Raw genomic sequence first — 26,348 nt, forward strand, 5'->3', positions numbered from 1 at the left:
CTGGAAGAAAATGAGGGACGCACTCATGATGTAAGAAGAGGACAGGTGTAGCATTGCGCAAAATGGCGGCCGAAGAATACGACAGCCAATCAATTTTTGGTCCGGAACACATCGCGCCACATTCAATTGTAGCATAATTAAGTCAAGGTCCGTGACAAGAATGCAAACACAATTAAAAAATTTGTAATTATAATACAAAAACTCATAAATTAATAATGCGGAAACGTTATAATGCGGAAGGTATTGTTTATTGTGTTGTCTATAAGCTCCATGTAAATTAGAATATACAATTATTTTTGTATTTTTTTAATCGAAAAATCAAACATTGCGTCTAGTCATAAGTATAGCATTACATATAAACTTGTAAGAAAAACGTTTTCCAACTATTAAAATATTTTTACATCATTCAATATTTTGTATGTACATTGCTTTAATTTCTTTGAATTAAGTATCTAAAACCAACTTTCGAAATTCTTACAACTAATAAATATAACTTCGAAATTATATTGTCGATCACTTAATTCCTTGAAAAATTATGATGTAGAAATATTATAGATGCTTTCTCGGAATCGCAATTCTTGGAATTTTAGATAGTGCATCCTCTTCATCGATTCTTAGATTTTAAATAGCGCATAATCTTCTACAGCAATTTTTGTTCTCCTGATACTTTGTCTATATTAAAGATTGTTAATTTTAGCGATATTTGTAAAAATTGAAACCACAACTTGCAATAGTTAATTTATCTCGTTTACAATAATTATGCTTAACTTTAATTATAATGTTACTCTTGATGTAAATATAATAAGAAAAATAGAATTGAAGTATTTTACAGAAGCAATGAATTATTACTTATTCTATCTTTCTCTTCTTTCCTTTCCTTCCAAAAAATCTTTTGGATCCCATATTAAAAATTCTTTATGTTGATAAATCAAGAAATCAAGAAAAGTGAGAGAATTCACTATATAGAGTATCTACGATTTTATTGGTCAAAATCTAATAAATTTTTTCACTTTTCGCCTCGCATTTTCACCTCGATCGTTTACAAGTAAGTGTTTATTCCAGTATGGTTGTGGATACAGCCCCTCGAATTAAAGTCTGGCCATATAAGACAGCCAGTTTTGATTGCTCCGCCAGTTTTGTCAAAAACGAGAGAAACAAAAAGAGAAAGAGATAGAAAAGAGACAAAGAAGGAGATAGAAAGAAAGAGAAAGCGATAGTGAATGTACTGAATGTGTATTCTCTATCGTAGGATTTTGACAAATTTGCCTTATGGCCAGACTCTTAATTATAAGGTCTCTAGTTATGGAGGATTTATCGGTCGAACGCCGGATGCGGTGTGAATCCTCCATTATCGCTAGATAATGGGATCGACTTCAGCGTTTCCGGAATCTCGCATGGGATAGGATAGCCGATAGCGCGCCGCATCTCTTGCGGAACGCATGAACGATAATGGGCGCGTTCAGCAGACACAACTGTTGAGTGTCGTCTTATCAACCCTCTGCGTTGATTGGTTGGGTCTAAAAGTAAGAGCCAATCACGTTCGATTGCTACTGAGCGGTTTGTTCTGCTGAACGCGCCCAATATAACACCATGGGCCATACAATATATTACATATAATATCTAAAAAAATCAATCTGATAAAGATGTTATATGGCCTGGCGCCTGTCAGCACCGACAGAATTATTGGTGCATGAGCAAAGACACGTGGATAGTAGCCTCTTCGATCATTTCAAACTTGTCTCAAATATAACACTACATTCGCAATGTACAATTTAATTAAGAAAATGCTGAGATTTAATTGCCACTCGCGCAATACAGAGCACTAATGAATCAAAGAGTATGGCGTAAATTAAAGAATGCTTTAAGAGTTTAAGAGTTTAAGAATATTATGCATATTTCGTCACGGAATTATGATAAAAATATTTTTTTGTTCTGCTTTTCCTCTTCCCGTTCTGCGAGGAAATTAGCTATATATAGCTTTATAACGTAAAATATTTATACTGAAATTATATTTCATATATATCGCCACTATCACATTTTATACAGCAATATTACAAAAATGATACCGCGTACAAAGTATTATAACCTTTCGTTCATTATTTTTATATTTTTAACATAATTTAAATATGCAACTCAAATATTGTTGATATATAGTATATTTTTCGTGAGAATAAATGCAATAAAATATATATAATACAGCTCCTTTTCTTCCATGTTAGTACATCTTTTTTTCTTTTTTAGCTCAAGCTAATTGGATTCAATTTTGTAATCAAAGTTTTAATTCTTAGATTAAATAGATATTAGCAACTTATTTGTTTCATCAAAGATCCTTATATTAATTGGATATTATGAAAAAAGGACTTTATATTTAAACATGATCGAAAAAGTTATAGAACTTTCAATTTTCGTAAAAAAAAATAGGTAAACCTTCTTTCTTCTCTTTAATTAAATTTAACGAGAATATTAAACATCGGCGAACTGTTCTTGTACATTATAATTGATTATATTAAATATTACGTATATTAAAAGACTGCCCCTTTAGGGCACTTAGCGTTACGAAGCGACGCAAAAGTCATGCGTTAAGGCGGTTTCGGATAACACTTTGACCCGTTCGTACGGTGTCCGTTATCCGAGACTCGCTCTCGCGCAATTGCAGCTGCAAACGTATTCCTCGGCCACCCCGGCTGATCGCCAGCGAGAATGCGATCAGGTGTATCGCGATAATGACCGGACATTTTCGCTGATCTCGCCTCAGTAATAGCGCCGTGCGAGCCATCATTATCGCATAGCTGGAGTGATTATCAGGTGATCCTCAGGTATACCTCAGGTAACGCGACTGATTATTATTACATTTATTAGTATAATAATATATAGGAAAAGAAATTTAATTAAATTTGCTACAATTTTAATTGAATTCGCTAGTTTTCTATCGTTTCTTATAACATACTTGTGGTTCGAAGATAAGCATAAGATCGGAGATGTAAAGTACAGAAAGTATTTCATAATGTTCTTTATATATCTTCGATCTTACTACTTCTATTCGTTTTGTATTAAAATAATGATTAAAATAATGTTGTTGACTTCTCGGAAGAAGTTGATACGAAGTATTGTCAAGAGAGTAACACGCATTAAAAAATTCAATCAATCGTTGTCTCTGTCAAATTTGCGCGAAATTTATAACATGAATTGTCACAGATATGGCTTTTTGTTAATTTTGTATATCTCGAGCTTGTAGAAACAAATGCGTAAAAATTAAAGAAGCGCCAATTAATCAAACGTAAATAAAATAAATCTTTGCGACAATGCAGAATTCTTTCGAGTATCAATCGTGAAGAATGACTTGCGCGTCAAATCCTGTTACCTACACCTCTTTATCGCATTTCCGGACCATATTATGTCTAGGGTTTGCATACGGTGTAAATAAATACTCCATATCGTGGAGTGTCATCAGGAACTTCGGTCAGTCGTCTTGTGTGTGAGATACTTCGCGCCTTCGAGTCAGTGCCGAGATCGAGTCGTGAAATGTCGGACGTTTCTTTGTTAAAAAAAAGAGAGAGAGAAAAATGTAAAAACGAAAATTGAGTGACGATCGGTTAACCAGAACTGTCGTAATTACGAAAACCTTGCACAAAACATAATCGTGCAAGATTAGAGAGGCGTGCGAAATCAACGAAAGTGATGTTAATGTGTCAGGCGAAAATATCGAAAAAAATAATTTTATATACACACGAAAAAAATTATTTTATATACACACGTATAAGATAATTATTAGAGCGAGTGTGATATTAAAATATCTTCTAATGGTGAATATTCTAAGAGATCAGAAATAATAAATATAGCAAAGCTCACATACACGTCAAATAAAAAATAAATATATATTGATAGAATTATTAAATAAAAAATTAGAAATATTAACTATTCTTTAAATGATATGCAATTATATATTATATATTAATATTATTCTTAAATAACACTTTAAAAAGGGATGGCTATATGAGAGTCAGACGCAGTTATCTGTGCGTGAGTGATCAAATCACTGATTTATTCCATGTGTACACATTCGACGAACGTTTCGGCTCGCGGCGGGATTGAGCCATCTTCAGCGAGAAAAATAAATAACATATATTTTATAATTAAAAGTAATAACTGTCAAGTATGCTATGAAAATAAATACGCTGCGTCACATTTACCCAAATATACAATCGCTAATTGACCTGGCGATTTGTGAAGCAAGTATTTCCTAGAAGAGATCTTCGTAAATAAACTGGCAATCAGTTTATACATTCTTAGATTTGGGATTAAATGTACAACTCGGCGGTGATACAGCATCCTCTTTTGCGCGCTGTGCTGTCGGTAAACAGAGTGTAAGGACTTTGTAAAATGCCATTGAAAGTATTATGCTCCGTTTATCAACAGTACGGTGCGACGGGATCATCTGCTGATCGATCGGGAGGACTCTACTTACGCGTTTGATATTTTTGCGGCTCCCATATCCCAGCATAACACAGCCGTGTTACAAGAGGCATTATGCTAGGAATATGCGGTGTCGTACGAATGCATGCCAATCTACGTCACGAAAATTTCGGAGTTTCACTTTTACAAGTTGCACCACGGCGAAAATCAAGAGACACGGCAGTGACCACGGCGAAAATGGAAAAATCATGAAATATTTAAATATATTAATTAAGATATTAAATATTAAGTAACACGGATATATATATATCGAAGCGAGCGTTGCGGATTACATTGTCGTGTCCCATCCATCCGCATTTGCGAGGCAAGGAAAACACTCGGGAATTGTATATATTTTATTTGCAAACTTGTGACGAACGATATAGCGACGATCTGTAATCGCCATGATTGCGAAGAGCATCTCGTTCGTCGTCTCATTGTTCGTCAAATGCCATTCAATAAACGGAGATACATCCGCTCGCGCCAAAGAATCATCAATGCATTTGTGACGTCGAAGAAATCTTTTCCCGATTCACCGAGGTTATCTATCTTCGCGACCTTATTACATTTATTTTCACGTACTGTTAATGTGCAATCGATAGCAACGCGACGGCAATTTGCGCGAGGAACTCACGGAGAGCGAATCCGCAATTAATTTCGGGTGACGTTTTCTCTCATGTTAAGAACAAATCGCGTTTCTCGTGTGATCACGCGATAGGAAGGCAAGAGTTGAAATCGCTTTAAGTTTTTGGTAAGTTCCATTTTTTGTTTCTTTTCAGACATGACATATAAATCTGAATAAATACAAGAAAAACCGAACGTATTTAATAATCGCATGACAGAAAATATTGAGTAAATAATAATGTAATAAATTATATATAACGAGCAGCTAATTATCCAAAAAATATCAATATCTTACAAAAATTACTATGCATATTTTAAAGAATAAAATTTTTTTCTTTTATACTGATGTATCTTTAGTTTAACGTTGTTTAAATTGATAAAACTACAGAATTTACCCCTGTTTATTGGGAATCCTTGAATTTATGAAACTTAAGCTAACTAGTAACAAGCTTTAGTATAATACCAACAACACGTAAATACAGTCTTGACTTGTGCGTAAGTAATTATAATCTTCGTTATCACAGATAAATATAGATATTACGCAACGACGTATATAGATAATATAGATTACAATCTATGTTATCAAACTTACTGTATTAATCTCAGAGAAGCAATATCATCGAAATTGGTGTCATAAACGTCAGGACGACATCGATCAGTTGAAATCAAAGAAAATGCGTGTGGCCGTCGTGGGCGCCGGTATAATAGGAGTAACGAGTGCGTTTGCAGTGAAAAGCTCGTTTCCGAGCTACGACGTAAAGATCTTCGCCGACGCATTCTCACCTGATACCACTGGCGACGGAAGTGCCGGTTTATGGAGTCCTTTTCTTCTCAGCGACACACCTGCCGAGGACATAAAGTAAGCCGATTATATCTGCAGAGAATAAGAATGAGATCGCACGTCATGACGTTCAAAGATCTTCCGGAGAAAAATACACATATTGATTGTTCTTGATATCGCTTTCATGTATTGTAAATACAGACAGATAGCTTTAAACCGTTCAGTATTTAGCACGGAGATAATTTTTCGTTATATTTTTTACTGTTAAATTCACTATTCACCACAAACTTGGAACAACTTGAGAATCAAATATTATCGGTAACAATAGGAATTTTTCGAAATATATAAAAAACATTTTACAAACAACGTAATAAAAATTATCAAGCAGATTGGTAATTTTTGAAAAATTATTAAAATTTTACTATATATTTTAGTAAAATCAATTAAACATATTTATATTTTATTGTAATAAATATTGATATTTTTTATTATGGTAGATATTAATCAGAATAGCTCGCATAAAATTTCTCGCAATACGTGTTGTCCCACGACTACCATGATTTTCAGAGTGAATTCTAAGAGAAAATATTTTCTGTGCGTATATAGTTAATAAATAATAATTAATTGCATGATATTATATTAGTCGATGGGCTGGCAGCACACATCGGTGGTTCGAGCAATTGTGGAAAACAGGATTATCGTCGGAAACGGGTGTTTCCCTGCTGCCTGTAACTCGCGTTATTAGCGATTACGAGGATAGCACTGAGCCAGGATGGGCGAAACTCGTCTATGGCTTCCAAAAAATAAGTAACCAAAAATTACAGCGCTTGAACGAAGAACACAAGTCTAATTATAAGTATGTTTTCAGCATTATATCTTAAAATTCAATCACCATATAATTAAAAATTAAATAGTAATTATTATTGACACAAAAATATGGAGAAATCACCTTGTTTTAATTACCGCTTACTGTTATTGTTATTTCTTTTATTTGATCGTTTACCGAGATTTAAAATTAATTGATTTCAGGCAAGGTTGGCATTTTATAACTTACACCGCCGAACCGGTTATGTTACTGCCATGGCTCATGGAAAAGTTCGTTGCCGTGGGCGGAAAAGTGGAAAGAAGACATATTAAAATGTTGCACCAATTAGCCGAAGAAGGGTATGATCTAATAATAAACTGCAGCGGGCTCGGTGCGCGAGAACTCGTCGCGGATAAAACGATGACGCCTATCAGAGGTCAGGTGTACAGGGTAATTGACTTTTCAATTTACATTCTATATATCTCTCTCTTTCAAACAGATTCAAGTTATCATTTACTAAAGTTACGTAAGTTAGTAGTAACGATACGTTTATTCAACGTGCGCGAACATTATTTTAAAGTTGTCGTTTAAAAACGTTAATCTTTCCCATTAAAAATAGATTGAAAATCGCACGCAAAATCTGTCTCTTCTTCTTTTGTCAATGCCCGTCTGATATATATCTCTCTTAAAATATTTCCTTGCCGAGAAATAAAGAGAATTAACTTAAAGAGTGTTGTATTTAAGGTAAAAGCACCTTGGGCGAAGCACTGCTTTATGGTGGACGATGACGCCTGCAATTACATCATCCCTAAGTATACAGCATTAATAACGCATATTTATTAGCAGTGACGTTCATTACTTCGTAATATCTGTCCATAGTGTCCACAACGTTGTAATAGGCGGCACGCATCAAGAAGGCGACTTCGATCGCTCCGTACGAGAGGAAGACTCGAAACACATTTATGATGGATGTTGCCGCATAATGCCGTCTCTAAAGGTCCCTAAGATATACTTAGCGTAAATTTAAATTAAAAAAAAAAAGACTAATAACTTCCCAAAATAACTCGCGCTTGTAATTTCTGTTGCAAGGGAAGTGAAATAACGGGCGCGTGGGTGGGCTTTCGACCAGGACGACCGCGAGTTCGTCTCGAGTGCGAGAATCTCAGCTCGCCCATGGGAAAAGAGTTCAAGGTAAATTGCCGTAAGATATTGTACGTTAATACGGCGAGAGCAATACCGAGCTGAACTTTAACGCACCATTATTCGAGCGCCGCTAAACTTTACGGTCGCCTTCCTGTATATATATATAACGCTTGTTTCGTGCTTTATATATTTCAGGTGATACACAATTACGGCCACGGCGGAAGTGGCGTGACGCTGAGCTGGGGGTGCGCCATGGACGTCGTGGAGATGATAAGAAACTTGAAAGTATCTGAATTAAACTCCAAACTCTAACTTTTATCCTTCGTACATTTTTACCCGCATCGTTGCGGGGCGTTTAACCTTGCTCGACTCTTTTCCTTTTATATCACCCGACGAGAATTGTGTCGTTAAAAATATTATTTTCATTAGCTTCTTCTTATTTAATTCTTTTAGGTGAGATTTTAGATTTAAATTAAATCTAAATTATTTTCTCCATCGCGAGGCATTGAGTGTTACCGTCAAGAACTTCTTACTTCTCTCGATCTGCATCGCTTGTATCTATTTGACATGGCAGTTGATCGATACCTTCGTAATTCTTACTTTAGACCAGCCTGTTTCGCATAACAACGGCAAAAAGTCGAGAAACATAATTAAACGTCAAGAAAGCGAACGTAAACGCGCGCGAGGGTTCGATCTTCGGTTTCGCGGAGCGCACCAACCTATTTAAAGTTTTCGTGTCGTGATCACTTCCGTAACTGTACAATTTCTAAATATGGTCGTCGGGCTGTAATTAAAGCACCAAACTAACTTACCGAGATACCTTTACATGTCGACCATGCCGCAGTAGTCGCGTAAAGCTAGACGTTGGTGACGCGTGTCCCTCTAGTCGCAGTACGATCTATATCGGCCGCACGGGTTTCTATTCGCGACAGCGTTTTACGTTTTATCACTGCCAAAATTTAACAGGAAGATCGACAGGTACGCTCGTCAATATAGTAAAATAGCTTCTGCATTTACATTTGATACATTTGATAAATTTGAAAAATTAAAATATATTAAAATAAAGCTAAAAGAACATGCAAGGTTTAACATTACTCACTTTTTTCATTTCCCTGTAAAAAGTTCCTGAAAAATACCTTTTTTCGCAACTTTCTTTACCTCTCAAACCAGAATACCTCCCTTAAGAAATTCTTTATGTTTTTTATACACAGAAATATGCTATTTATTTTAATTTAGTAATAATTATACATTATAATAATAATCTATAACAAATAAGAAACATTGTAATAAAATTCAAATTATTTTATTATAAATCCGAAAAGGTTTGATATCTACTTACATTTGAATACTTAAGTACAAACTCAAGCACTGCCGAGACTTTTATCTGCAAAAAAACTAAAAGTAGAAATCTTGAAGGTTACAAACGACAGATTGTAAAAACTGTTGTCAAAATCAATTTGTCAATATGGTTTGAGTGTCAATCGACGAAAGATCAACAACGTATCGATTTATCGTGTCTACGCGGCACAAATGTATAGATGCGAGAGGGATCAAGTTCGGATCGGATTTGAAATTGGACGCGAAATTGACTGACAGGTCAATAATCGAATAATGGAAAGCAGCAGCGGTCATGATCGTCGTTGAGTACGGCGATAAGCGTCCGCTGGTGATATTACGCGATTCCAAAAACGGTAATTCCAGAAACGAGGACGTGACAGACGGAGAATCCGACACCAGCTTCGAGGAGCGACCCTGCAAGACCGCATCTCAAAATCGGAAATACATCGGTCCCGACGATTCCTCGGGCGTCTTATCGCTTGCAAACGACAGAATAGGTGTTGCCAAGCATGATTTCGAACGGTATCATTGGAAGATTACCACGAACAAAGGCAGCAACACAGGTATTCATTCAATCGTAAATCCAACAAAATTGAGATGGCAAATTCGAAATTACGTCTTGGTAAAAAATCCACGCGCGATAAAAATATAAAACAGGGGGGGATTTATAAATGTAACAAAAAATTCATAAAAACTTTTGTTGCTTCAGCGATCTGATTGCTGCGAAATTTATCTTTTAATATTGGCTCTATAAAAAAATGCCATTCTCTCCATACGCTTTAAAATCTTCCAAGTTTTTCATGTCCAAGTATTATTTTACGATCCGTTAATAAAACTTCCCCGAATAGACGCGTTATGCGAGGAAAGTGATTCAGAGCGGCGCAAAGAGGATGTGGAAGAAATGTCGAAGACCAGGAAGAAGAGAAAGCGGAGGTATTGCGAAAAATTACATGTCCCGTTTGGGAGTGTAATAAAATTGACTTTTCGGTTTAACAAAACAGATTTTTAACAATCTGCACGGCGAACTGCAAGTACGACGTGGTTAGGCGCGTGGCCGCGCGATTCGGGATGAGGGAAGTTACGGAGGACAGCAGCTGGGATATCTATTGGACCGATTTAAACGTCAGCGTCGAACGTGCCAAGGATATGAGGAGATTTCAAAGGGTCAATCATTTCCCCGGGATGACGGAGATATGTAGGAAGGATCTACTCGCTCGTAATCTCAATCGCATGCAGAAGCTGTTCCCGAAGGACTACAACTTTTTCCCGAAAACTTGGTGTTTTCCCGCGGAGTAAGATAACAATATTTGCTCGTCGCAATTGATAAAAATTAATTTCCTGTTTTATATTAGAAGTGCATCGCGAGATTAAATAAACTGGACAATTTTGTCGCAGTGTTGTCCGTCATATTAAACAAATAAAACATTATTTTCCACTCTTCTCTCGCAAATGAAATATTGTTAAAATGTTAAATAAAATATTGTTTAAAATGTTAATAATTGTACAGTCCGTTTTACATATATAATAATATCTTCCGCTTTGAATCTAATTGAAACTTGATATCGTGATACAATTATATATATTTTTAATAACAATAATTATAGGTAACGAGATAAAATATATGGTAATTCTACGAATCGGTTTCACGTGTCAAAATAACGAATGCAATCTATCGATCGAAAGCTCTCTTATCTATTTTACAAGCGCGCCGCGGCTCTTGTACGCGTGAGAGTTATTCATTTTTGCTTCTCCGAACGACCGCTCTCGGGTTCCCGATCGTAAATTCCAAAGGTTCGCCATTACGGCGATAAAGAATAATCAATATTTCCCGAAGTCGATGAGCGTGTAAGCAAACCTATTGGATTTCGATTTCCAGTCACGGCGACGCGACGGTTTACGCCAAGACGCGGAGGTCGAGAACCTTCATCCTCAAACCGGATACGGGCTGCCAAGGACGCGGTATTTATCTAACGAAACATTTAAAGGACATCAAACCGAGCGAGCGTTTGATCTGCCAAGTGTACATCGCAAGGGTACAAAATATCAATGTTTTCCTGCAAAAAAGAAATGGAAGTTTGCATGCAGAAACCGACCAGTTCTTTTTCTAAATGAGAAAAATTTTCCTTTGCATGTTTCTCTTTCCTTTACATAAAGGTTCTTTCGAAATTCGCAATCAAAATAAACTTCACAATTGCGGTGCAAAGCAAGTATAATGCATACAGTCCTTTTTCTTACTACGTCCCTATAGCCCTTCTTAATAGACGGATACAAATTTGATCTACGTATTTACGCACTAATTACGTCATGCGATCCTCTCAGGATCTATGTGTACAATGAAGGGCTCGCGAGGTAAGACATGCATCATTAGATTAAAAAATAAATTTCGAGAAATAAATATTATAAGATACATATTCCATTAAATATTTTTTAAATTATTAAAAAACATGAATATATTTATTTTTCGAAATTTTATATGTTTCGACGTACAATATGTGAAACGTTGCGTTTTCAGGTTTGCTACGAGCAAGTACAAGGAACCGACCGGTTACAATATTTCAAACATGTTCATGCACTTGACGAATTACTCCGTTAACAAGTACAGCCGAATGTACATTATCGACGACGAGATTGGTAGCAAGAGGTTCGTATATATATCGGATCGAACAGAATTAACAATAAAACCAAGTCGATAGCAAATTATTCTTTACAGAAAAATATCAACGTTGAACAAATGGTTAAAAGTGAGAGATGTCGATGTGGACGAATTGTGGAGCAAGATCGACGAGATTATAATTAAAACCGTGATCGCCGCGTATCCCGTGTTGAAACACAGTTATCACGCGTGTTTCTCGATGCACAATAAGACTTGCGCGTGTTTCGAGCTGTTGGGATTCGACATTTTGCTCGATTGGAAGCTCAAGCCTTACCTACTCGAGGTAAGCCCACGGGAGAATGACGTGTAAAAGGAACGTTATTAAATATCCTCTACATTTAGTAAATCTATCAGGTAAATCACTCGCCAAGCTTTCATACAGATGCACAAATAGATAAAGACGTGAAAGAAGGATTGCTGATGGACACCTTTGATATATTAAATCTACAACGATATGATAAGAAGAAAATAATAGAAGAGGACAGGAAGCGAATAAGAGAGCGACTTCTGCAAGGCTTAAACGGGAAGGATCTTAGGCAAGTGAGAGTATATCAGAGAACATGATAATTTATATACAGATAATTGATCTTCACTGCATTAGTCTTACGGTAACTAATTTCGATCAATACCCTGCAAAACTCATTGGTAAAAAACAATTACAGATACTTTTTACAGTTATTAAAATATGTGATGCTAAAATTAAATCCAGATTTAATTAGTATGCTGAAATATCTGTCGAGGGTGTCTTATTCTATAACTAAATAATTTATTAACATAGAATTTTGATAATTTGTTATAGCAAAGATCTGATAATAAATCAAAATGTTCCAATACGCAGTCAAATTAACGACACGGCAGCTTTAATGAAATCGGAGAGGAACGAGAACGATTACATGCAGAGGCAATTTCAGTGGGAGGACGACCACATGGGCAATTTCCGAAGAATTTATCCGTGCTTCGACAAGGATAAATACCAGCCTTTCTTCACGCAGAATGCCCTTTCCGTTTTTCAAGATACAGTGGCATCGAGAGCGCGAGAAGAAGCGTCAAGAATAGAGAGAGAAGAGAATGAGGTAAATTTTTCTTCAATTCATGATTTAACGTCCTGAAATTGACAGATGATTCTTGGAACAATTTTTCATATTAATGTTACATTAAAATTATTGCCAATATAATTCTCATATCAAACGAAATGCGATATTTTTTATGAATATAAAATATATAATATCATAAAGCTAGAGTAATATCAATTTTCTAGTAATGTAATTGCTCATTGTTACTTTTCGGTCTGTCCATTTCCATTTTGCTTCATTTCAGCTAAAAGCTCGAGAGGAAGAACGCAAACGAATAGTCGGGAAATGGAACGAACAAAAATTAGGCCCCGAAAGTTCAAACGCACCGAAGAAATTGCAGGAAAAGAGCAAATCCGCAGGCGTAATGAGGAAAATCGTTAGTACACAAAATAGTTGGACTATTTTATTTAGTCACTATAAAGAAATGCCTTATTATCTCTCTGAAAGAAACTATTAGTGAAAATTAGAAGAAAATAATTATATGATTGGAAAGTACGACGACTCGGCAGAAAAAGTTAAATTGAGAATATTAAATGAGATGGGACCTTTCCTCCATCTCGGAAGAAAAAGCAAGCACATATTATTATCGTCGCTTTTTCGCAGATCAATAAACAGGACGCACAGGGATCTCCTACCAACGCCCTGTACTCCTTCGAGCCTGAAATCATATCGGAGTCCGAGGAGAGGGAACGAATAACGGCCCTGGCGCAGAGGGATTTTCTCATCAAGAGCTACGGCATGCTCGAGCAGATATACGTGGCGATGAAGAGAAACGGCATGTTACGACCCGCCGACGAGAGAAAGTATGGATTGTATGGCAGGCTGGGATTACAGGCGAACACGAGTCACAGCACATGCTCCTCTTCGCACAAGCCTGATAATCGTCAAAACGGTCATCTAAACGCCACGCAACCAGCCGTAGACCAATGCCTGCAATGTTCCCTCAGAAAGAATGAAGTAACTGTATTTTCATCGAGACGGTTGCTCTAAATCAGAAAATCAAATCCAGATACAAATTAAATTTTACTTGACGAGTTTTTATGCTTTTTACATTTAAAACGATGGAAGCATGCTCTCTTTTTTCACTTTTTACATTTAAAACAAAGAAGAAATTGCAATTAATTTTAAATACTCGATAAATGTATAAGAAAGCTGTGCGACTTTCTTTTTTAGCACAAATTGACGAAGCATCAGCGTGAGTTCGAGAATTCGAACAAAAGTAAGCGTCGACGTAATTTCATAATTATGAGCAATATTCTGGAAATCGTCGCCCAGTTCTGTACGCGTTTAAAGTCGTTATCCCTTAATTCAGGCTTGTGGATAACGTGCAATGAGGCGATGGTCTACGTTCGTCCGAAAATACCGCAAAAACTGTGGACGGAGGAAATGAGCTCTAATAATCACATGGGACGGGTAACAAAAACACACGTTGCTAGAACACTGTCGAATACCGTGCGGCTGCACACGCTCGAGAGAAGAGAATCCTTCCATTCGGCAAAATCCAAGTAAGTTGCTTTTTCATTTTTATCTCTTATGATCTATTTTATGATTATACAAATTAAATATTAATAATAAATTAATAAAATATAAATTATGTATTAGGATATATTATTTATTACGGCAAAATTCTTTTAGAGTTGACGTTACCACTCAGCACTAAAGACGAAATGGGCCCATATCTGTTTGCGATAAGAAAAAGCAAAGAAACATATACTATATATAATATGATAAAAGAATTATTTTTTCGAAAGATATAAAAGCAGGATATAAAAAATATAAAATTGACCAAAAAATTTAGACGACTATTATAAAGACAATGCAATACCGTGCTAATAACACTGCTGATAGCGAACACAAATGAAGATTAGTAACAATAAGATTCATAATATTGGGAAATACAATTTCACATTAAATATATATTACATATATTCCTATAAAATAATTCTCCTCAGTCGCGTTAGAGATACTTCATTAAGTAAATTCCGATGAGAATTCTAAACGAGAAGAAACAAAATAAAATGTCATTCAATATCTGGGAATCCAATAAACCTCGGGACGCGTCTCGGTGAGCGGATGCTGTTTCAAGGTAGAGAACAGTAATATAAAAATCAACAATGTATCGACTTGTTATTTAAAGTGCCATATAAATATGTACAATAGATATATAAGTGAACATGTACACGTCGCATAAGAGTGGGAATTAGGTACGCGCTGATGCGTATGTAAAATGGTCATACACACATACGTAGACGCCAGTCTATAATATGTATAACAATTTTTATTGCTGATATATATTCTGTATTCACATGATAAAAAATAATCTATGAACAATTTGTCGCGTGCTGGTTTCTTTTTTTTTGCCCCGTTCGTGATATCGCGTCCACGTCGTTCTGTCGCAGCGTCTCACCGTCGCTCTCTTCAGCTCTTGTCCGCCTGTTTTCCTTTCTTTCTCGTCCATTACTCTTATCGCGTTTTTCGTGTCGCTATCGGCAAACCGAGCTTGTGGTGGACGCGTGTTTCGAGAGTATTACGACATAATCGAAAATTCCAAGTTCTTTCAAAGTTTCGAAGTCGGGATAACAATAATCCGCAATTTTATACAAAATAATACCATGTGCCATGTGTGTGTTCATGTGTTTGTGATATTGTGTGTAAAGCGGTGCGCCGAATTGACAACGACAAGAGTGTGTGCGTTGCTCTCTTAAATTTCTAAATCGCGGTCGAACTTTCTAAGGTTACAATTTTCCTTTTTCCATAAAACGTGCCTGCCCTCGACTATAAAAACGTAACTGCATCAAATAATAGCGACACTTCGCAGAAATCCACGCACGTAGGCGATGTAACGTCTCAGCCCCCTCGACTGTAAACTGCGCTATGTTACGTCATTGTAAGAACAAGAATTAGTGCGAAATACATCCAACACATTACGATCGATGAATCTGTTTTTTTTTAACGTGATATATATTATTTACATAAAACCACTGTACGACTGCGGCGAATATTTGCGCATTTCTCTCTCTCACTTGATTCCCACCATATTAAATCTTAGATATAGAAAGGCTTATGTACATAAAGTCAATAGATATTTATACGATAGCCTATATTATACCGCTTATAAAAAGAAAAGACCGTAAATGTGTGTATATTCGCATGCGAAATATTTCCATCTCCGTTAAAAAGAAATCGTCATATGTTTCGGCATATATACATACTTCCTGAAAATAAAGGTAACTGCATTTGAAGAGAGTACAATGAAACAAACAGTTGGACACATATAAAATGCATTTGTTTCGAACAAATTTTTTACAATAGGGGGTTAAGCTACCGTCGTAAAACACATATTCAAATCATTACTGGCAAACGAAGAAAGGAATTATTACGCGACGTAGGTAGTCGAGATGGATACTTCGTGTCACGAATTAACGTGTAGCAATCGTCTTTAAAATAACAAAATCACTTATGGCTTAATTCTGTGAAAGATAAACATTTATCTTTAGTCACTTAAATTACGGCTCATTTTTTTGTACTAGAAAATGATTACATCCGCTGCATCGGCCATTGATAATGTTATCCGTGTGAGAGTCTTTGTAAATCGCTTAATCCCCTGTATTTTTTTTAACTTTCGCAATAAAAGCAATTTTAACAGGTTTTAGCGTCACCTTCCTATTCGCATGAGAAAACATAGAAAGAAGATATGTGAAAATGGTAATCCTATTCGTTGTAATACTAAAATATGAGCATTATGTAGGATCCTGTGTATGTTACTCACATGTAATATGTGTTTAAAACGATTATAGTAAAACAAAGCTTAACGCATGAATTATACGGAGACTTTGAGTAAAAAGTTATTTAATTTTAGATTAAGAAATTGGCATACAAAAATCATTTCTTGATCCAAAATTAAATTCGTCAATTTTATATTCAGAGTTAAATTAGCGAGTTTATCTAGTCGAGGTACAATAGACGCTAATTATTTTGAATAAAGATTTCCGTTGTTCGTCAAATCAGATCTCCGTTTAATACAGGCATTAAATGATATATATATATGTATATATATATCTGGCTAATATTTCATATACATATAAAAAACTATACAATCCGTAGACGATAATTTTGTATTAGCTGCCGACGGAATTTAGTTTTCTTGCTTTAACAGTTAATCTCCTGACAATATTCCCGACGCACAATTCTTCTTTTTTAATATTCATATCGTCGATACTGTAAACCTGGCAGATGCGAAGATTATGCTAGCTAGTTAAAATTGTTAAGTGTGCACAGATTCCTTTATCATGAAGTTGAGAGACATTACTTGTTCTATCTCGAAATTTTAGATCTGTTGTACATTAATTTATCTAAGTAAATAGATATAATATAGGCGCTTTGAAACACCCAATGTATCTACCAAACAATGAAATAACTGTGCGGAGCATCTCATTAATCCAACAACGTATACACTACGTTATGCCTTTATGTCACTTTGTGTACAACAGCCTTTATGTGTACTGCTCAAATTCGCTACATATTATTATCTTTTGTAGATAAACGGCAAATTAAAAAGGCAAATACTAGCAAAAGACTAATTTGCGGTACAATTCCGAAAATGTTACGATTTTAATCAGTTTTTAATTAACAGTTTTATTTTGCACTTCAGCTCTCCCTAAATGTTAGAGGCTTATGCCGATTCTACTTTCTATCGAATTTCTATTGGGTTATAAAACCTTCTGTTAAGGCCATCGCACACAAAATGCATAGCTTAGCATAAGCGTAGTATAAGACCGCTAAACCAATGTACATCCAGCATAATGTCACCATATTAATTTACATAAGATGCTCATTGGTCCAGCGGTCTTATGCTATGCTTATGCAGCCTATGCAATTTTGTGTGCGACGACCTTTATAGTAGAAAAACCTGCATGTTAATATCAGTCAAATAAATTCCTGCTGTGTGCGCAAGCAATCTCATTAAAGATTACTTCATAAATAAAACATTTCCATAAAAACTTTTTTACACAACTTTAGAGATATATTTCTTATATCCCAATTTAACCGCGCAGTTAAATTAAGAGTTTAAAACCATGGCAACAATATTGTATAATCAATCAAATTATGATTAACATAAAAAAAAACAATTATTTTAAAGACTGAACTTAACATTCAGTTTGCTTATTGCAAATTCGATTATAGTGGCGCAGATTACAAAAGCCTGTTGTACATTAATTCACCTAAATGTAAAAACATAAATTTTTGATAAAATTATCTTGGATTCATAAAATATCCAACATATTTTATCAAACATAATTCATATACATGTTTTTACGTCATTTATGTACAACAGCCTTTAAATATGTGTTATTACGCACATTCAACCAAATTTGCTACTCGATTTTTTCAAAAAATAAAAAGCCAATTTACTTTTCTCGTTACTTACGAAAAAATTTCAGCCACATTACTTGCTATTCTACTTTTATCTTCTATTTTATTTAAAAACAAGAAATATTTAATTAAAAAAAAGTTTCTTTGCTTTCGGCTCGATTTAGAGAAAAGTCAAAGTAATAAAATAAACTAAAGATATTAAAGTAAAATTTACCATGGTCTTTTCTTTAGACTAAAAAAAAAATATATATATATATATATATGACATATAAAAATATAAGAATTGCAGCACTTTTAGGTATATCGCCTGGGAGTACCAATACTGCATTTGAGTTTGCATAATTCCGTTTCTTGAATGGAATTAGCTAATTCCATTCATGCTGATTGTATTAAGTCATATACTTAAATTTAATAAAACATGTAGCTTTAACAATAAAAATAGGACTTACGACAAGCTCTTATGTCAATCTTCAATCAATCAGTATAATTTGTATCACAATAAATATATCATCTGCATGATAAAGGCGATATATTCGTTACTTGCAATAAACCAAAAATAATTTAAGTAATATATGACCTGTTTTGTACATATGATCTCAATATGATTTTAATATTAATGCTCATATCTTCCCGAAAATATTGAAAAAAATCACAATTGATGCTCGATGACTCTGATGACAAATGGTACTCGTACAAATCAATTGGTTAAATTAACACTATAAACCACGTTTAAATATCAATTGTGTAGATGATAACATTTATTATGATGTTTATCTCAGGAACGTTTATGTAGGATAAAACAAAGACGATGCAAAATTGTTCGCGGCTCGTCTCTAATATACATCTTACGTTTGCTTTGCTAATAATACCGAACATATGTACGTACAATTAATTTTGAATTAAATGCAATTAGTCGTAAAAATATTAAGTCCTTCGAGAATGTTAAATATTTTGTCATTTATAAATTTAATAATTTTCTTTTCTATCTTCTTTTAACATCTTGGACCATAAATTCTCTTAAAATATTTTATATGTTAATTTTTCAAGTAAAATCTGTTTCATTATCTGACAAAATTCAGTATTAAATTATATTAATTTAATAATTTTGTGTATGAATCCATTTGTCATGATCAGACTTGAAATTAAAGTGACATCTGAATTACCTCTCTGGTTTCATATTCATCAGTACAACTTACAATGATACCCTAATATTTCAACAAGTTAAAGCTAAGTTATTAACAAACAGCATATTTTTATATTAAATGCACGACTTCGCACGTGCATTAATATATATCATGTGCTAAAGTGTGTCTGTGTTGTGTGTGCACAATTGCACGCGCATATATGCGTGTACCACATATAAAGGCTAACAAATAGTCACTGGAGCGTCGCATGAACGACGGGACACGAAGTGTTATGGTTTAAACTTAACCAGGGGTATGTTCTTCGATTGCAAACACTTATCACACACCCATTCCGCGTAGACTTCTGCCGTTAATAATTGATAAGCGTATTCCGACAATCCTGTGCAGCTCCTGAAATAATCGCGTTGTCAAAACGCACGCGTTTTACATTATCTTTCTACATCGTCATTTTAATGACTCACTCACTCACCTATGAAACCAAAAATTACAACCTGATTCGCACAGAATTGCCTGATCATTGTCGTGTACTTCTTTATGACAAATTCCACAGGGATAAATCGGTGGCGCATTAGGGTTTTGTGGATTGAATACCATTGACTGATCTGGAGGATATATCTGCAAAAAGAAAACATAAACACCGATTAATCACTAATAAATTTATACAATTCACAACGCTGCTAAACAATCATTATTAATGAATTATATTGATTGCAAGTAACATAATATACTTAATAAAAGGATAGCTTACTTTGCCCGCAGAAATTGGCATTGGCTTTGGACCCATTCCCGGCGGACCTTGAAACCCGTGTGGTGGCATAGATCCTCCCATAGAATTGATAGGATGTCCCATGGGTGGTCCACCACCCATATTATTGGACATTGTGCCCATTGGACCTGCCATATGACTTCCCATTTGATTGTGATGACTAATGTTCATATTGGACATACTGCTCATTCCCGGGCCACCCATATTCATGTTGTTTATCTGATTTGGCCCAGTCATGTTCATGTTGTTCGATACCATCGAACTCATAGTAGTCATAGGTCCATTCATAGGTCTTCCTAAGTTGTTAAGATTATTTCCCATATGATTCGGATGAGGTTGAGATCCATTATGCCCTAGTGGACTGTTTACATTGTTTAATGACGGTCCATTTAATGGACTGTTGGGCGGTATATGGCTATTTATGTTGTTCATGTTCATTGGTCCATTAGGCATATGATTAGATCCTCCTATATTCATTGGAGAACCTAAAGGTCCACCCATAGGGCTACCCATATTGTGGCCCATGTTATTCATTGGGCTACCCATAGGCCCACTATTCATATTATTCATCGGGCTACCCATGGGTGGACCACTTAGTTGCGAATTTCCCATATGACTCATATTCATGTGATTGTTCATGGTGTTCATTGGACCAGGAGGCATGTTCGGGCCCATGTTATTCATGGGGCTCATGCCTCCAATAGGAGCGTGATTCATAGGAGACATAGCCCCCATGTGATTCATGTGATTTGTCATGGGCGAATTACCCATAGGGCTCATATTTCCCATGTTATGCGGCATCATAGGACTCATGCCACCTATCGTAGTTAAAGGGCTCATACCTCGCATGGGAGGGCCACCCATATGATGTGGATGATGAGGATGCATATGTGAAGGCGCACCATGCATCATTGGGCTTTGCGTTGTTTGTGGCGGCGTGTCGTCGAAAGGGTTACTTGCTACTATTGTGTCACCGTAACCAGTTAAGGGCGGGGGTAGTAGGTCCTGTTGAATAAATTTTAAATTAATATTAAAACAATAATTTATATTGCGCTGATATACTGTAATACATAGATAACAAAGTCAAGTTAAGCTACCTGTACAGATGGAGGTTGTTGCGGAGGTGGTTGGGCAACACTTGCATTTGTACGCCTTTTCTTTTTAGGATTAGCACCAGCTGGTGGTGGCGGTGGTGGATGGGGGTGAGGCGAAGAGTCAGGATGTGGGGCGTTGGGGCCCATATTCACACCCATTCCCATACCCCCCAATGGCATCCTCGTGAAGGGTGGCATGCCCGCAATATTGTGGCTCATTTCCTTCGCTTCCCTTATTTTATCATGCCAGCACCACTGGATTTTCGTGGCAAGTAACTATTTTTGATCCACTGTTAACAAATAAGCAAATAGAAACCTTGTAATATAACTTAAATTATATATATATATATATTATTTGATATATATAATTCAGTAATTAATTCTATAAGTATCCGTATTATGATATGCATATATAAATATGCATATTATAAATATTTGGCTAATCGATATTTGTAGTACATTCCGTGAGCGGGCAAATATTTGTCGTAATGTAAATATGTTATGTTTTACATCATTAAAAGGTTAAATGAAGTCAAAGCTTAACTAAATAAACCAAATTTATGTAACGCTTACAAATATGTCATTAGACTCGTGAAAATGTCAACAAATTATTAAACGGCGATACGAGTCAGGCGCGGTACGTGGTGCGCAAGTAAAGAAATTAATAATTACACAAGTAACGAATTACAATGTATATTATATACATATACATATATTCCAACTTGATAAACTGCGCGCCGATTATTTGTCGGACTTGAAACACAGCTATCGTTGGAACATTAATACCCTTTCCTCCCCGGAATTAAATCGACGCGATTTAATTATTTTAAAAAACTATAAAGAATTTATTGCGAAAAATATTTCATGTTTAATATAACGTAATGTAATCATATTTATTACTTATGATTGTTACAGATAAAAATACTAACTCTTTCTTCATACATGAACATATATGAACATATATGTTCTGGGTCTGTATATAAAGATCTCTTTATGCATTCATGTACAAAAATTATAGTTTAAAGATCATATGTATTAATAAAGCATTTACATATTGATTTAAAAATTATTAAAATATTCATATTTTCTTCACTATAGCTATCTTCTCCGTTATGGCTGCTCACAGAGAACAAATATCTTTATCTTCCATCTGAATAGCATCACGTAAACATCTCTCGCAACAAACTCATTAACAATTACATCGCGGTGAGATGGAAAGCACAATTAAAGACTCTAATCAGTTATTTGTAATATTATACCAATTGAGAAATTTCTTTAACGAGTCACCGATCGGACTGGCGGCGGGTACGGGGATACAGTCGCGGAGCGCGATAGCGAAATATCCTTATCGCATCGTTGCTCCATTAAAATTATCCTCGCGGCATGAGACTTATCATTTATAAACACACTGGTGCACGCGAGAGCGCGCACCTACACACACGCAGGCAACACGTACACTCGCGTGCACAAAAAACCTCGGGGCTCGCGTACGCATATCTTTACATCGCGGGAACATACCGCCTATATTTACATATGCCGATATAAATAACGAAATTACTACCGTTAGCTCGGGTGGCGCGCCAGCCAGCGGTCCGACCGTTCGTCCGTCACGAACGGGACGGAAAATCGAGGAGGCGAGAGAAAGAGAGACACGCATACACACATGCACGCACGCACACACACACAGAGAGAGCGTGTCTTGTGCGCGCGCGAGAAAGAGAGAAAGTGCGAGAAGCGGCTTCACGACACCAACCGTATCTTCGATAAGAAACCCGCGGTACAACAAAATAGCGGAGACCCCCGTCGCGCGCGGCGGCGAACGTAAAATGGAACAAAACAAACTCCGCCTCGCGATCTCTAGCAGAGAGACTAACCTAACCTAACCCACACAGCGGGGCTCACCACCGTCGAGCTTAGCAAGGCGCCTCCGCAAGTCGACTACACACACGGCTGCGAGTGCCGCGATGCGCCCGCCTGAGCGCGTATAATAACAATTTACCTGGCGCTCAGGCGGGCAAGGCAGGTAGAATCGCGGGCGACGCGCGACGCGCCAGGCGATTTAAAAAGCCGGCCGGGTTTTGCGAGGGGGGAGAGGGGAGGTCGCGCCGCATCGCTCGCGCGAGATCGCCGTACTCACCAACGCATTATAGCGGACGCGACGACGCAATCGTGTGCATGGCCGTTTTCTCGCCGGAGCAACACCGGCGCTATAAATCCACGCTGCGTCGAATCGCTGCCGCCGCCGATACTGTCGTTGTTATTGCTGATGTTGCTGCTTCTGCTACTGCCGCCGCCTCCGCTGCTACTACTGTTGCTGTTGCTGCTGCGCTGCTACTACTGCTACTGGTGCTGCTGCTGCTGCTGCTGCTGCTGGCGCCCGCGGGACGAGCGATCTGTCTGTACGCGATTTCGACTTGCGTCTCGCGCACAACGCATCTCTCGGTGACGCGAAACAGGCTGCGCATTCACGGGCGCACGTACACGACCGCGGTGAACACAATCTCGCACTCTCGGTGTCGCGGTGCTCGGATAACGGAGCGAGGTATCGCCACACATTCGCTACACAAATCCTTTCAGGTCGCCATTGTCGCGTTACGCGTGTCCCCCCTCCGCGCACCGTGTTGTCGCCTGTGCACGAACGTGACGTGAGCCGTCGCGTTCGTCCGTTAGATGTCGACACTGGTCCAAAATATTGCTCCGACGGACTCGTGCCACTGCCAAGGCCCAGCTCCTCTCCGGGATATCGGAAGCCTAATATTAAGCCCTGGAGCGGCGCCGTCTTTTTCAACCCACTGACAAGAACAAAAATGTTCTAGCACTAAAACTAAAAAGGTCGTCCAAGAAAGGGGCTGGTCCTGTAAAGGTTAAAAAAAAAATTAGTCCGGCTGACTCATTTTGTATTAATAATGTAAAATATAAAATTATGTATTATATTGTGCCAAACAGGCATGTTCCTGTACTTTGTATTTTTCTAATAAAAAAAAATCCGGACTCCGACAACGCATCAAAATCGTCGAATTTACCCTACGGAGCATATATATATATATATATATATTTATATGCGCGGCTTCATGATTAAACTTGGCGCGAGACTGTGTCTCTTGATAAAAAGCATAACTGTGCATAAATATGTCAAATACGCCTGTTCCTACTGGCTGTATTTTATTTTTTTTTTCAATAAAAAAAAACAAGATTATCGGAAAGCGATGGAATCCGGCCGACAGTAAACGGCGGATTCTAGATTTCGCGATAATCTACGATCGGCTAAAAGGCTCGCCGCAAAATTCCGACAATCTCGCGCGAGCGCTAGAGGTTGTATATTTTCGTATTGACTTCGTATTGAAAGCAGTGTTTAGAATAAAAACAAACGCGAAAGATCTATTTCGTTATACATTTTGTTTTCATAAAAATTTATTTATATCGATTTTGTATTCAAAACGTGTCCATGGTTTTTAACTTTCCTGAAAGAGTGAGCTTTTGCCCTCCCCCCTTTGCTTTTTATTATAGAATATTAGACATGTAAATGGAATGTAAAAGAAGATCCTACTTCATAACGATCAGGAACTTAAGCTACATATTAGAATCTATATCAATTTTTAATATAAAATACTGCTTCATATTAAGACTGATCAAATTCGCGAATTAATATAAAATATGGTAGAGCATGAGAATTCAGGCTTTAAACAATAAGTTCTGCACGAGGCAATGTTTATTCGCGTTACGCGTGGCACGCATGGGGTTTGTTTTCTATTGCTGCACTAGCTCAGAGTTTATCTTTTTCTTTCCAATGAGGAGTCGACGCAGGTGCGTGAAATTCACGTAAAATGACATTGCACGATAGCCGCTAGGCCCCATCCGCGTCTGAGCTTAAAACTGTCTCGCGACCCCGGCTAAAGTGCTCGCACGCACCGCTTTAATTATTTCAGTTACATCAGAATGAATTAACCCGGCTTAACAATCGGAAAACAGTTCTCATAAGTGTCTACTTGGGACAGTTGACCGTAGTGCCTAGCCTACACCTATCTACCCTACCTGCCTGCTTACACAGGGCACACACGGTTCCCGGAGAACCGTGGTCATCACCACCGCCACGTCGTCTTTATCTCTTCGCTCTCTTATTTTAACACTGACACGAGATTGCCGCAATTACCGGACACGCGCGCCAGATCGGTCGAAACGATTGCCTCCGAAAGGAAGGCAATGTTGAAAGTACTTAAAAGAAAATGGGGAAAAGCATAGAGTCGAGATACCAGGCGAGATATCTACTATTATTTTTAGGGGAGATAAAGCTTCATCGACGATTTTAGGAAAGAATCTCTGTATTCTTATTTTTACATTATTAAGCGAAGTATTACGCAAAATTAGTAAGAATCTTATAACTGTTTTTTTTTTAATTATATTTTCTCGCGTTTTTGTGTATCTCTTGCGTAATTACATGTCTATACGTATAGACGAGGTGACGTTTCGCGATAGCGTGCATTATTTCGCATGGCGAAAGAGAAAATCCCTGATATAGACCAGCTGTCCATCTGTTGCCCAAACCGACAGACGAAATTAATACGATCGGCCATTTTCCCGGAGCCGATATGAAAAAGCGGGGATGCCATCCCGCCCCCCTTTCCACTCGTTATCCGTTCACGTTAACGGCTCTATCGATCTCATTAACTGCCTGGGCACTCGCAATTTATTTTTATCGAAGGATATGGAGTATATATCCCGGCGTCGCCGTTTTCGTCCGGGCAAAAGTGGTACAAATCGGGAGCGTCGCGAACGGGGCGGAAAAACTGGGCCAATCCCCCGGAGGGGAAGAAGCTGGGATGGGGGTATCCCCAGGGGGATCTCGACGGGATACGAGGACAGAGTATGACAAAAGACGTGAGGACGAGGGAAGGATTTAATAAATTTCTCCGTAGGAGTCCACTAAGTGGGGTAAATCATACGGTTATTGGCCACTTAGGAGATATCTCTTTGTTTTTCTTGTTGTGCAATTATCGAATGTCGATAACGGCGTCCCCTGTTCCCGTGTAACCCGCGATTATTACGTTTCATTATTAATATCTGTTATTTAAAAAAACGGGAGACACAAGTCTGCAATCCGCTC

The 26,348-nt window shown here is 37.1% G+C and overlaps 3 protein-coding genes across 8 annotated transcripts in view; 2 read left to right on the forward strand and 1 right to left on the reverse strand.

The window, feature by feature from the left end:
* The first annotated feature begins 5,027 nt into the window (after positions 1-5,027).
* Positions 5,028-8,123, forward strand: LOC139818403 (D-aspartate oxidase-like). Of its 2 annotated transcripts, none has more exons than XM_071787080.1 (8): positions 5,028-5,203; positions 5,601-5,935; positions 6,501-6,713; positions 6,887-7,112; positions 7,407-7,474; positions 7,542-7,659; positions 7,752-7,853; positions 8,001-8,123. In XM_071787080.1, exons 2-8 carry the CDS (start codon positions 5,751-5,753, stop codon positions 8,115-8,117), a joined length of 1,029 nt encoding a protein of 342 aa, XP_071643181.1. In that variant the 5' UTR covers positions 5,028-5,203; positions 5,601-5,750; the 3' UTR covers positions 8,118-8,123. The 2 variants fall into 2 exon arrangements, with proteins under 2 accessions (XP_071643181.1, XP_071643179.1); XM_071787078.1 differs by having other exon boundaries at positions 5,683-5,935.
* A 920-nt stretch (positions 8,124-9,043) lies between these two features.
* Positions 9,044-15,202, forward strand: LOC139818398 (tubulin polyglutamylase TTLL13-like). 4 transcript variants are annotated; one of them, XM_071787071.1, is made up of 14 exons: positions 9,044-9,706; positions 9,992-10,076; positions 10,145-10,435; positions 11,020-11,176; positions 11,392-11,492; positions 11,656-11,784; positions 11,854-12,079; positions 12,151-12,332; positions 12,596-12,869; positions 13,114-13,245; positions 13,473-13,826; positions 14,043-14,088; positions 14,182-14,374; positions 14,505-15,202. In XM_071787071.1, exons 1-14 carry the CDS (start codon positions 9,436-9,438, stop codon positions 14,527-14,529), a joined length of 2,466 nt encoding a protein of 821 aa, XP_071643172.1. In that variant the 5' UTR covers positions 9,044-9,435; the 3' UTR covers positions 14,530-15,202. The 4 variants fall into 4 exon arrangements, with proteins under 4 accessions (XP_071643172.1, XP_071643173.1, XP_071643170.1 ...); XM_071787072.1 differs by having other exon boundaries at positions 12,635-12,869; XM_071787069.1 differs by having other exon boundaries at positions 14,043-14,374.
* The window catches only part of Pygo (pygopus family PHD finger), an 86,904-nt gene continuing 75,683 nt past the window's right edge, over positions 15,128-26,348 (reverse strand). The window contains exons 4-8 of one of the 2 annotated variants that reach the window (XM_071787073.1): positions 23,385-24,102; positions 21,251-21,537; positions 20,136-21,158; positions 19,857-20,002; positions 15,128-19,777 (exon numbers count right to left, since the gene is read on the reverse strand). In XM_071787073.1, coding sequence (XP_071643174.1) covers positions 19,657-19,777; positions 19,857-20,002; positions 20,136-21,158; positions 21,251-21,466 — 1,506 coding nt within the window. In that variant the 5' untranslated portion in view covers positions 21,467-21,537; positions 23,385-24,102 and the 3' untranslated portion in view covers positions 15,128-19,656. Of the gene's footprint in view, positions 19,778-19,856; positions 20,003-20,135; positions 21,159-21,250; positions 21,538-22,808; positions 23,098-23,384; positions 24,103-26,348 lie in introns of those variants that run through there. The other variant, XM_071787074.1, reaches the window with a different exon arrangement.

Source organism: Temnothorax longispinosus, chromosome 8 (assembly GCF_030848805.1).
Source record: "Temnothorax longispinosus isolate EJ_2023e chromosome 8, Tlon_JGU_v1, whole genome shotgun sequence".
Taxonomy (NCBI): Eukaryota; Metazoa; Arthropoda; class Insecta; order Hymenoptera; family Formicidae; genus Temnothorax; species Temnothorax longispinosus.